We start from the raw sequence: 12,025 nt of genomic DNA, 5'->3' as shown, positions 1-12,025 counted from the left end.
ATGCTCTCCAGGGCGAATTTCTCGAAACAAAGGCCTGCAAAATTCGCTGCTGTTGAAAACACGGAACTCCTGAAGCAGCTATTTATTTAAACTTGTGCAAGTAATCCCAGCATCGTGTCAGAATTTGCTTCAAAAGAAGCTTGAATCCCCTTTCGTTTGAGAATTCACTCAAAATTTCTTTTAAACAAAATCAATTCTGACAGACCACAAAGTGGAAGGCCTGTTAGTATCCCCACTCATAAAAACAGGCATCGCTGGAAAGTATGTGGGTAGCCGCCCAGAAAGTGAGACTCCGTTGCATTTTAATTCTAAATTTAATTCAGATTGTCGAGCCTCACAATCTGTCGCTTGAAACCTTTGAACAACCTGACAATGGCATTGACGTTGAGATCTAATGCAGTCCCAGTTTTTGCCTTCCCTCGAAAACCTACTCACTAGATTCAATTTTTTGTTGCAACAGTAGTCATAGGCAGTCAGCTGAGTATTTTATCAGATGCTGTTTTGTGAAACTTGTTGTGGCGAGTGCAACATAACAGCCATCAAGCTTCTCAAACTGTGAGGACTGCAGTCATGGAACGAAAAGCAATTCTGACGGCCACACGCCGTTCGGAATGACCATTAGAGGAACAAGTTTTTTCCACCCAACGACCTTATTGGATTATTTCTCACATCAATGCATTTCTCTGTCAATTTTTCTCTTTTCGTCCTTTTTGGCCACCCCGATAATATGAGGATTGTTGTAATTCTTTTAGGCCAATGCACATTTACTCCTGGATTTGCAGAAGCTCTTTTGTCAACGCCGATCGCATTACACGGCACCGTGACCGTGATAATCTTTTGACTGACACACGAGCATGAGATCACTGAATAACAGTCGGCGTTGGGAATGCCGCGACAGGTGTGACAAAAGCGAATTACAGCCGCAGATGAAGCAAGGAGTGCGACGGGCAAGTGTTCGGCAGTGAGTGGTTAACTTCCCTGGGCAGGAAACACTCTTTTCATGTATCTGGCGTGTCCACAAAAGACCCCGAAGTCGATATTTTATTTGAATTTCTAACATCTCACCACAACAGTTATCGGACCGCGTGGCTCGGGGGAGACTCATAAATTCAAGGACTTTGTTTCCCAGTCTCTGTTGTCGCTATTGAATAAGCAGTTCTGCAAGGCGCAAATTAACGACTTTTGTGTTGGGGGCTGACATGGAAGGAGGGAAAATCCCCGGAAGAAGCATTAAAATGGGGATCGATAGGAGTGAAAGACGTTTTTGAGGAACACGTGGCTTTGCGAGCAAATCCCATGCAACCTTTCCTCCTTGTCATCTTTAATAATTCATGCCAGAAAAATGCGTTTAAAGCCGGGACATCCTCTTTAGTCGCGAGAGCAGAGGTCAGCCCCACCAACCGCAAAGACCACCGACTCGCTCCTGCCTTCTTCACACACTCTTACCAGAACAACAGCGATTAAAGGTGCAGCAAGTTAGAAAAACAAATCTTGCGCACCAACGTCAATTATTAACACTCATAAGCAGCGTGTTTAAAAGTCAAGCCTATTTTGGCAGCAACAGGTCACGCTCTCACAGCAAAGCTGAGCCAACGTTTTGGCCTGTCATGCATTACTAAAGACAAAGAAGCACCACATTTGCACAGAATATGAACTTCGAAAAGCATTTTTTGACAAGCACGAGGCTTCAAAATATTTCTTTTTTTGTATGTCTGCGCATACGAGGACCTCCAACCTCTTCTACTTCTATTCGTATGTGTTATGAGAGTCTCCTGAGCTCATTAAAATGTAATGCCGATGACCAGCTCTCTGGAACAGTGGCTCCTAACCAAAGTTCAACTCTCCTCCAAGGGCGACCCCCCCACCCCACCACGACCAACACACACATGGTCATCACTCTCTTGATCCCATTTATGGTAGAAATAGAAACTATTTCAAGCAAACGATGACAGTCATTAAATATATGTTGTATGGATTTGTGTTTTGTTGTTAAATAAAAATAAGATGAAAAATAATAAGGATATGTTGGGTAAGGTTATTGACATTATTTTAGACTGCAAAAAATACTTTGAAAGGATAATTAATAAATTGATTGTATTGCTAATTTGATCTCATTTCTGTAGAAATAGACTTTGACTACAAATGAAATGATTTTTTAATTATCATATGTAATTGTATAGGCAATTAATTTCAATTCTATGACAAATATACAAACGTAAACCCATGAATGGTAAGAAAATAAACTATTTTAGACAATAGGAAGATATTTTCAATAAAAATTAACATAAATACTATTACTACGGTACTATTAACAATTATGATATGATCCTAATACGAATAGAAACATCTTAAAACTGCATAAAAATAATTTTAGGGTGTCATAATCTTATATTACAGTTACCTACATTAAAATAACACATAATAAAAAGAAAAAGACTAAGAAACATGCAAAATAGTTTATTCTACTTAAAAGGGCTCTTTATAAGATGACAAATAAACGTTTTTATTCACTAAAATACTTAAATACTATACTTATATTATACTTAAAATACAATAATAGGTCTAATAAATGCATAACACATTTATTTGATGAAATACTATAATTACTGTCCATCTTTAAAAAAAAAAAACATAAATGACGATGAGAATAATGGGAAACTCATTTTTTTGGGTGGCAATATAACCATTTAAAATTATTTTTAAGAGAAAATATGATGTTTTTTAATAATTCATAATTATTCGAACATTATGATAATAAAATGACTGCCCAATTGCCAGCCTCAATTTCAACCACGTGTCTGCTTCTGTGCGCTTATTGAAGCATATTCAAGTCTATTTCCCACATGCAACCTGCTTACAGACAATCGATCGATTTTTATTGAGACAGATGCTACTTTTTCCCCCTCTTTCGCCTGCCTCGAGCTACGAACTCCCTGATGCATGCAATGACAGGCGTCCAATCCATTTGAACTGAAAGGACGACCCTCCCGTCTGCCCACATGGATAGAACGTCTGTAGCCGTCAATGGCAGTGAATGAGTTAGGAGCGGAAATGTTGCTTACCTGTTAATGGACGAGACGCTGGGCACCGTGTCGTTGTCACATACGCCCTCGGCCAATAGCCGATCCCGGATCTCCCAGGCGAACATGGTCGGGTTCTGCCGTTTGTACTCCGCGATCTTATCCACCACTTTCGGGGTGGCCACCTTCGGTTTGGACCCCCCAATCACGCCTGGTTTAATGCTCCCCGTTTCGTAGTACCTGCACACAATGCACGTTTAATTGCGTCAAGCACTCACACGTCATGATTATTTCTATTTGCACTCAAGTACATTTTTGGAGGATTTCAATGTCGCCAAGTTGGAGTGCGCATGCATTACATGCCACTGATAGTCATAATAATTATTATTATTTCTTAAATTAATAAAAAGGAAAATGTGAAAGCAATGTTTCTGACAAACATTCATCAAGTGTGTGTGCATTGAAATACCTCTGAAATGCCTTCTGATAGCTGGGAAAAAATATATTTCAAAATATTACCTTGTGCTCTGCAGTGTGTTTAGAACAAAAAAGCAACGCAAAAAAATTGTTTTTGAGGGCTATTTAATATTTGCCAATTTCGCTAACCTTGGACTGATGAATTAAAAAAAAAAGCAGTGTGCAAGCCCAAAAAAATAAATAATAAAAGCTGTCTTCTGTGGCTGAGGTTGTAATGGAGCTGCAAGATTGATGTTTTGACTTTTTTTTCTTCATTTTATTTAATTATTATTATTATTATTTATTATTATCTTTTATTTTTTTTGCATTTTTACCTGCCAAGGATTTTGCTGACGCATCCGTGACTGACCCGCAGCTGCCTGGAAATGTCGCACGGCCGAACGCCTTGGTGGGCCAGCTCCACGATCCTCTGCCGGACCACGTCCGGAAGGGGTCTTCCGTTGACGAACACCCCGCCGAGCTGGTTCACGCCGCCATGCCCTGCGTGGGATACAACAGCGGCACCGGGGGGAACATAACATTACATACCTGCAGACGAGTGTCACTTTAAGTCAGTATTTTGAAGTGGACGTGCGTCAAACAACATTCTATTTTCCTATTACCCTCAATGCAACACATGTCGCGCGTATTGCGTTTCCACCTCTTTAATATTCCCCGCACAATTGTGGTAAATAATTAAAATGACCTTTGATAACTCATATTACAAACGAAGATGAATAATTTACGCGTAGGCAGGCTGGGGGCTGCTCTTCTTTTTAATTTGACATGAAATAAATATGCCATTTTAATGGGGGAATTCTATTTTTTTAACACAGGAAATATATTATTTTGTATGATTTACACACAAGGTGGTCGCAGGTTGCCATGAAAGTCATAATTTAGAGGGTCATAAAAGCTTTGTATTCAAATTGAGCGTTTGAACAGACAACTTAAAAATGGGGAAATGTTTTTTGGAAGGGAAAGTTGTATTTTTCTGTTCAATTTTTGAGGAAAATGAGTCATTAGATGGAATGATATTTAAACACATTTCTGGGTATTGTTTAATCATTTAATGAAATAGAAAAATAAATAAAAACGAGTGATTTAATTTCATTTCCCAATCTTTCACAAATTATGCCCTTATATGGAAACTCATGAACCCAACTTATTTCTATTTTAGAACGAATATTGACATGTTTTAATATCTTTTTTGTTGGAGAAAATTCACTCTTTTTTTTAAAAGACATCCCATATTGGAATTTCTTTTTTCTTTTGGCAATTCTTGCACAACCCAGCAAAAAAAGGACGCGATCGTTCATTACCAACGCAAAACCTAAAGAAAACTCTTACATCCAATAAAATCCTCATTCATTTGGGCCATCATGTGTGATAGGCGTCTTTAAAAAAAAGAACTCATAATCTGTCAATATTTTCAAAAGACTCACGGTGCATGGCCGAGAAGGGGTCTGCCTTGCAGTGAATATCCATGGGATAGCAGAGCAAAGAAAGGTAATCGACTGAGGTCGCCGTCTCGCCTCGATGGTGCAGCAGCGTCAAAGGAGAGAAAAAAAAGCAAAACACTCCGCGTGTCCGATGCCGAGTCCTCTTGCCGACCAACTTCTCAGCTCTTCAAATTCGTCCGTGGAAGCAGAAAAAGACGCATCGGGACGGGGAGACTTTCCATCCGAGCGTGGGGTCCCCCCGGTGGACACGCACGCACAATCTAAAGGGGGTGGGTAGGGCGAGGGGGGGCGGAGATGACAACGAGCGGGTCCCCCTTTCCTCCGGAATGGACTGTGCCTGCCTGAGCTTTGGCTTGAGAATGAAACCCGGCTCGCTTGTCTGTCTGTTTCTAAAAGTGCCCCCCACACACTATACACTACACACACACGCACACACACACGCACACACACACATACACACGCACACACACACACATTCGTACACGTACACACCTCCACTCCTACTCCTCCCCCTATTACTCCATCCCACAGATCCCCTCCACATAGAGATGGATGACTTGTCAGACAAAGGCAATAGATTCCAACACTTTGTGATTCCCCCACGCAAAAAAAAGAGAAAAAAAAAGATGCAGCTCAAACGAGAGCATCCGACAGTTATAGGAATAGGATGAGACTTTTTTAAGTGCACGAGGTGACGTGGTGGGGTGAGGATGCAACCGCATTAAAACCCCGGTTTTGTTGTTGCAGCACTTTAAAACTGCTTAAAATTAAATTGGGATTATAACCCGTTTAATATATATATATATATATATATATATATATATATATATATATATATATATATATATATATATATATATATATATATATATATATATATATATATATATATATATATATATATATATATATATATATATATATATTAAACGGAATTAAAGATGACTGAGTGAGTGTGTCATTTTAGAGTGTCATTTCCCCCATTCATCAACCGTATAATCCAGCAAAATTAAAAAAAAAATCAATGGTACCATCAATTACATTTCTGCTTTTTTTCAGTGACATTATATTATACAAATGATAAAATGTATAAAATAGTACTTATATTGTGCATCATTTGTGCTCATGCAGTTGACTATAAATAAAGGAGCAGCGGAACCAATTTCCTATTAGAAACGACAAGTATTGTAAATGCATAAAGATAGATTTAATTGCAGAGAATGACGTCATTTTGATGTTTTCTCGTAAGGCATGGCTGCTTTAAAGTATGAAAAAAATGATTGGAAAAGAAAACTGCACTTCAGAAATTAAACTATAACAATTTTTAATATAAGACATTTTACTCAAAAGCACGGGATTCGCGTGGACTTTTTTTTTAACACATCTTGGCAATTTCATACAAATATATTAGTACTTTAAAAATATATTTTTGTTGTTGGGCGTCTTGGAGGGGGATTTGATTACTGGCAAAAAAAATCACACACACACACACACAATTATAAATTGAACATACAAATCAGTCTGACATATTTTAGACTGAGCAGGCCTCTCTTACACATGCTTTAGTAATGATCTTTCAGCCTCTTCATCATCATCTTCATCACTAGCGACTATACACGGAGGTGATCTGTAGATGGCGCTCACACAGCAGCTTTGCACCGCACGCACACACAATATGAATTCATGCGATTCACTTGCAGCTTGGCCAGGTCAAAGTTCGGGAGTCAACCTACTGTAGTTGAAATGAGATGCCCCCCAGACCCCCCGTCCTTCGCCCCCTAATCTCTTCCAATAGGACTCAATCCATCAGTCAAACAAAGAGTTAACAGTCAAGTCTTCCTTCACGTCATCAGTTTTAGACATCCGTTTCAGGCAGTTCTGTTAAACTTGAAATTACTCATTTTATTTCTTTATTTATTTATTTGTTTATGTATTTATCCACAGTGTCGTCACGAGTCATCCAAATAAAATTGTTATAAAATGGCTTCTGATATTTTAGATGTTAATTGTCATTGTAAAACTGAAAAGGTACTCCAAATAATAATACATTACATGTATTCGTTTATTAATATTGAAATAATGAGTGACTTTTCTTGAATAGTGATGAAATAATCAATAAAAAAAACATTTGAATAGTAATAACGATTCATAATATCATTTTTCGCCTATTTAGATTGCACATCACTTTTTCCCTGTTCCTTGTCTACTTTATATTATATTTTATGTTTCTAGGATTATTAATAATAGTATTAAGAATGTATTAGTTTGAGGAAAAATAACAAAACAATTCAAATCGTTTATTTGTTTTTGCTCTTGTCCATTATATTTAATATTTTCGCTTGAATACATTAGATGTCCTTTGCCTTTACATTTACCAGTAATGAAGCAGTTTCATGATCATTTTTATGATGACTATAAATGATGGTAATCATATTACTAATAATTCTATCCCAGTCCTTTTAAAATTAAAACTTCTGCTTTTCTATCTGAAATAACACAAGTTGTATTTGTTTGATACATACTGGCTTCATTTCATACATAAATACGTTCCTAATAATAGTGAAGGTTCGATTTAAACATTATTATTATTATTGAATAGATTATGTTTGTATTTTCCTGGTAAAGTTCCTGTTATAAATCTTGCTGTTGAACTTGACTAATAAAATGACATATTTTATTGTTCATTTAATCACTTATTCAATACTCATTGACTTCATTTGGATTGTAATATTACGGATGATGCCCCAGCTTCAATATCATGGTACCTTTACTTTTCTGATGATTTTAAGATGAGTATTATTCAGCTGAAATAAATACTTTTCTGACGATATAATGACGATTATTATTTAGCTGTAATAAAGTCTTTTTGTTTTTTTTTGTTTTTGGGGGTTTGGGGGTGTAGTGTTGGGGGTGTTAGGAGCTTCTGGTACAATATGTAGCACCATGGGCTGTAATTTCACACGTCAGTGCACTTTTGCCCTAAAGCTGATGCTGCCCCCCCTCCCTTCAACACACACACACACACACACACACACACACACACACACACACACACACACACACACACAATGTGAATGTGCCCCCGTCCCTCACTTTTCTCCGTGCCAGGCCACCACTCACACCCAACCACACCCAAAACAAACGTGGGGATCAACAACAAATCTAATTCGTTTCAATCTAAATTTAGATTTCATCCCCCAAAACCGAGAAGAAAATGTATTTTTCTATTGATTGTTGTGATGGCAACTGAGATGTCGCCATCCCGCGGAGGACAGAAAACAAATCGTCCGTTTTTACAAGCCTGTGACCCGTGACGCACATTTCCACTTCATCGATTTTCTCCCCCGTTTTCTTTTTAATTTTTATCTTTTTGGAACGACAACACTTTGTCCAGATGCCCAATGGGATGCGGATCCAAGCATTAGGTACACCTGCATAAATCTCACAATGTTATTAATAGTTAAGGCAACAATAATGTTCAATTTCGATTGACAGGTATCAGTTGAGGTCATGTATACAATTTGGGAGAGGATCGTTAGTGTAAAATAAAATAAGGTAAAGAGTTTAAAGTTTATCCTGGAGATTAAATGTTGTTTTTCATGCTTAATGTGTTCATTTTCGACTCATCGCGAGTCCGCATGATGTCACGCTGCAATCGCAAACAACCTGATCATCTCAGGTGCTGTCAAATGGCGCCACAAGCCGTAGGTTGCACGTGCACAGATTGCCTCTTCTCGGCGTGCAGATGGATATCAATTTGAGTCCACATCCTCGACAGCGTTGCAGATTGATTTTGCACTTGCTTTTAATTTTGCCATAATTAATGACATCATTACGCATTGATTTTGCCATCTTTTCTAAACGAGGATGATGAGCTATGTTTTTCCAATTGGAGCAGAACAATTCAAATATTTGACTTTTTTTGTTTGCATGAAATTGTAAAAGAACATTTCTTGCAATCACTTCACTAAATGATGGGAGTTGTATTTTAAATATAACACGTGGAGGGTTTTAATTTATAAGCAAAGGTCAACATACAAAAATGGAATCAATAGATTTGAGTGGAAATGTACAAGTGTCCCAGGCAGGACGAGTGTGACCAAAGAAGGGACGTTTCTTACCTGATCGAGCGGCACAGCGAGCTGCAGTTCTTCCCTGTCTAATGGTGCGTCTCACCCGACGCAGTCCACTACATCTGCCCGGCCTCCGTGCGCCCTCCACGGCATGGGTTTTATGCTTCTCCTCGCTGGTTGTGTGGAGCTTTTTTTTTCTCTTTCCCAGCAATCACCGACAACTAAGTGTTTTAAATATGTTATGTTGGGTCTATATCTATAATAATAATACTTTGTATTATGTTGACTACTCATTTATTTACTATTTATTATCTACTACTTATTAATTATTTATTGATTATTTATCTGTCTTTTTGTTGTTGTTACTTGTGCACTTGGTGGTGAAGCTTTAAATCTTATTATAAATCAACATTTAAAAAAAAATCTAATCATTTGAAACAAGTCAGCCTTTGTGTCTGGATTTTCTTTTCATTTTAGAAGGTAAAATGCCCGGTTTGATTATAAACAACACACCTGAAAATCCCAAAACAATCATATAATCCTAGTTATAATTTTCACAGTTGTGTGTTTTAGTTTTGTGTTTGTGCTTAACACGCCAACTATGATATAAAACCAACAATTACACGGTAAATAATGTTCTTTATGACAATATCACATTAACAACCATTAATTTATGTACTCGTACATGTGGCTTAGCTGTAAAAGTGGGATGCTCTTTTTGCTCAGGTGCCTGAAAGATGCTGAGCTCAAACTTTGTGTGTGTGTGTGTGTGTGTTTAACAGTGTAAGCGGTGTGTGTGTGTGTGTGTGTGTGTGTGTGTGTTGGGGAGGGGTGCAAAATAGTGCCAGCCAGAAGATAAACCTCAGTAACTGGAACATTAACAGATGAGTAACCAGTAAAAATGCAATATTACAATGTCCACAAGAACGGCGGAGCGTGCGAAGGCTGTATAATACAACATTAAAAGATGATAGCTTCTCTATCGGCTATTTAACAAACATTTTGTGTTAAAAGATTCTTTATAATGCTTGAAGTTCAGCAGTTGCAATAATAAGACCGCCAGTGGACCAAGCATCCGCAGTGGATACGCTGGCCAACTTTATACCTAAAACACTCATACACTTGCTTATACTTAAAAAGTCCATTGCACAGTACTTTTAGATACATTTTTTTCAGACATCAAATCTTTATGGAACGTGAACATTAGTATTCATAGGACCAATTCAAGTGGATCCCATGGAGAGAATTTTCATTTCTCTGGAAAAGAAAGGGTCTGTGGTGCAAAATTAGAAAATGATGGGCATGATTGTATTTTGAGAAGTAGGTTTTATATGATAACAACTCTTCATTTTTCCTCAAGAGCCGACAATTTGGATTTGCTGCAGTTTATGTGCCTTATGTGCAACATTAATGCAAATGTAGTCTCCATATTTGTCAACAATATATTTTGTCAGTGATGTTAAAAAACCTTTACAAGATAAACATAACGGTTACATCTCCTAATGTTAACAGTTCTGGAATAAAGAGACTTAAATTTCAGCAAGTCATGATGAAAATATAACTTTGATTCTCCTAAATTAAACATACTGTATTTTCACGAATATAAGGCGCACCCTCAATGAATTACACATTTTTTTATATAAAGCACACTGGATTATAAGGCGGCTTGTCTATTTTGGAGAAAATTTAAGACTTTTAAGTGTGCATTATAGTCGTGAAAATACGTAAGAAATTCCCTGCATAACGGTTGGTCACAGGGAATGTCCATATATTTATTGTTATCTTCTTTATTATGGTTATCATTAATATTATAATGACATCATTTTTATATCAGTTATTAGTGGTCTTTTGTTATCAACCTCTTGTGTTTTTAATTTATTTTAAAATGTAGAATGATGTGCTATTGATCAAGCAAAGCCACATTTCAAACGTTTCCCTTGTCCTTAGTTTGACATTTTGTTTAAACTTGTTCATGTGCAAATCACTAAGTTAACGTCAAATAAGCCTATGCATGCTCAGATTTTAGGTAATATTTTTTACTATATTTTATCGATCATATTTTCATAAATTTAAATTGGGTCATTTGAATACCATGCCACCACTTAGTTTTTCTTAAATTGAAGAGAACTTTAGAAAACTGTCCATATTTTTAACAAGACACTTGGAGGCCCCCGGATGGGAAGAATCCAAGACAATTGCCAAAGTTTTCCACCTTGTTATTTTCATCTTTTGACATTTTGAGTGTTCATTCTTTTTTTTTCTTGCTTTGACATCTTAGTTCCCAGAAAAAAATGAAATACTAGTATCCTAACTCATAGAAAACTCATTCATTTGGGATTACAGAAACTCATTTGAAAAACATCGCCTGGAGTTTTTTTCCCAGGCGACACTCTGGGGGTCCTGAGGAACCTCCGAAAAGGAGGACCCCAAATGGAAGGGCTTAAAGCTGTGTGGGCTGTAATGGAACATAAGCTCTTCCCTGATCTGTGCACAGCATTTTCCCCCAGAGTAGTTTGTAGGAAAGACCCATGGGCAATGCAAAGAGAGGAGTGATGTTTACAACTTTTTGTTCATTTGTAGCAGCCATTATTTACTCATTCACTGCCATTAATCACATTATACATCCAATCCATTTGAACTGGAACTCCTATCCTACTTTGATATCTCAAAGTGGCATATGACAACTTTTTGGCATTTTCATGGTTTACACCATAGTATCTGTCATTTTAAAAACGTGTGGCCTCAAGAGAGAAATTCATTCACTAGCATTGATGGAGATAGACGAACTGGACAAGTTCCACTTACGTTGATTTCTTAAAGCGACAGAACAATTTTTAAATGGTTATTTTCACATTTTACGTAACCCACTCATTAATGGTAATAGACATGCAATCATTTTGAAGTGAAAATTCATTGCCAGACTTCCACGGTCAGATGGATTAGACGTCTATCACTGTCAAAGGCGATAAAACAAACACCAGTCAATCAGTGGCAAAACAGACATATGCTTCCT

General features: G+C 37.3%; 1 protein-coding gene across 2 annotated transcripts in view; it reads right to left on the bottom strand.

Moving 5' to 3' along the window:
- The window catches only part of LOC144085010 (paired box protein Pax-2a), a 40,667-nt gene extending 35,402 nt beyond the window's left edge, over positions 1-5,265 (bottom strand). Inside the window, exons 1-4 of one of the 2 annotated variants that reach the window (XM_077613942.1) lie at positions 4,922-5,265; positions 3,812-3,977; positions 3,490-3,510; positions 3,063-3,260 (exon numbers count right to left, since the gene is read on the bottom strand). In XM_077613942.1, coding sequence (XP_077470068.1) covers positions 3,063-3,260; positions 3,490-3,510; positions 3,812-3,977; positions 4,922-4,964 — 428 coding nt within the window. In that variant the 5' untranslated portion in view covers positions 4,965-5,265. The remainder of the gene's footprint in view (positions 1-3,062; positions 3,261-3,489; positions 3,511-3,811; positions 3,978-4,921) is intronic. The other variant, XM_077613943.1, reaches the window with a different exon arrangement.
- Between the last annotated feature and the right edge of the window lie 6,760 nt (positions 5,266-12,025).

Source organism: Stigmatopora argus, chromosome 11, assembly GCF_051989625.1.
Source record: "Stigmatopora argus isolate UIUO_Sarg chromosome 11, RoL_Sarg_1.0, whole genome shotgun sequence".
Taxonomy (NCBI): Eukaryota; Metazoa; Chordata; class Actinopteri; order Syngnathiformes; family Syngnathidae; genus Stigmatopora; species Stigmatopora argus.
The sequence above is the reverse complement of the archived record's forward strand: the minus strand, read 5'-3'. Positions and strand labels throughout refer to the sequence as shown.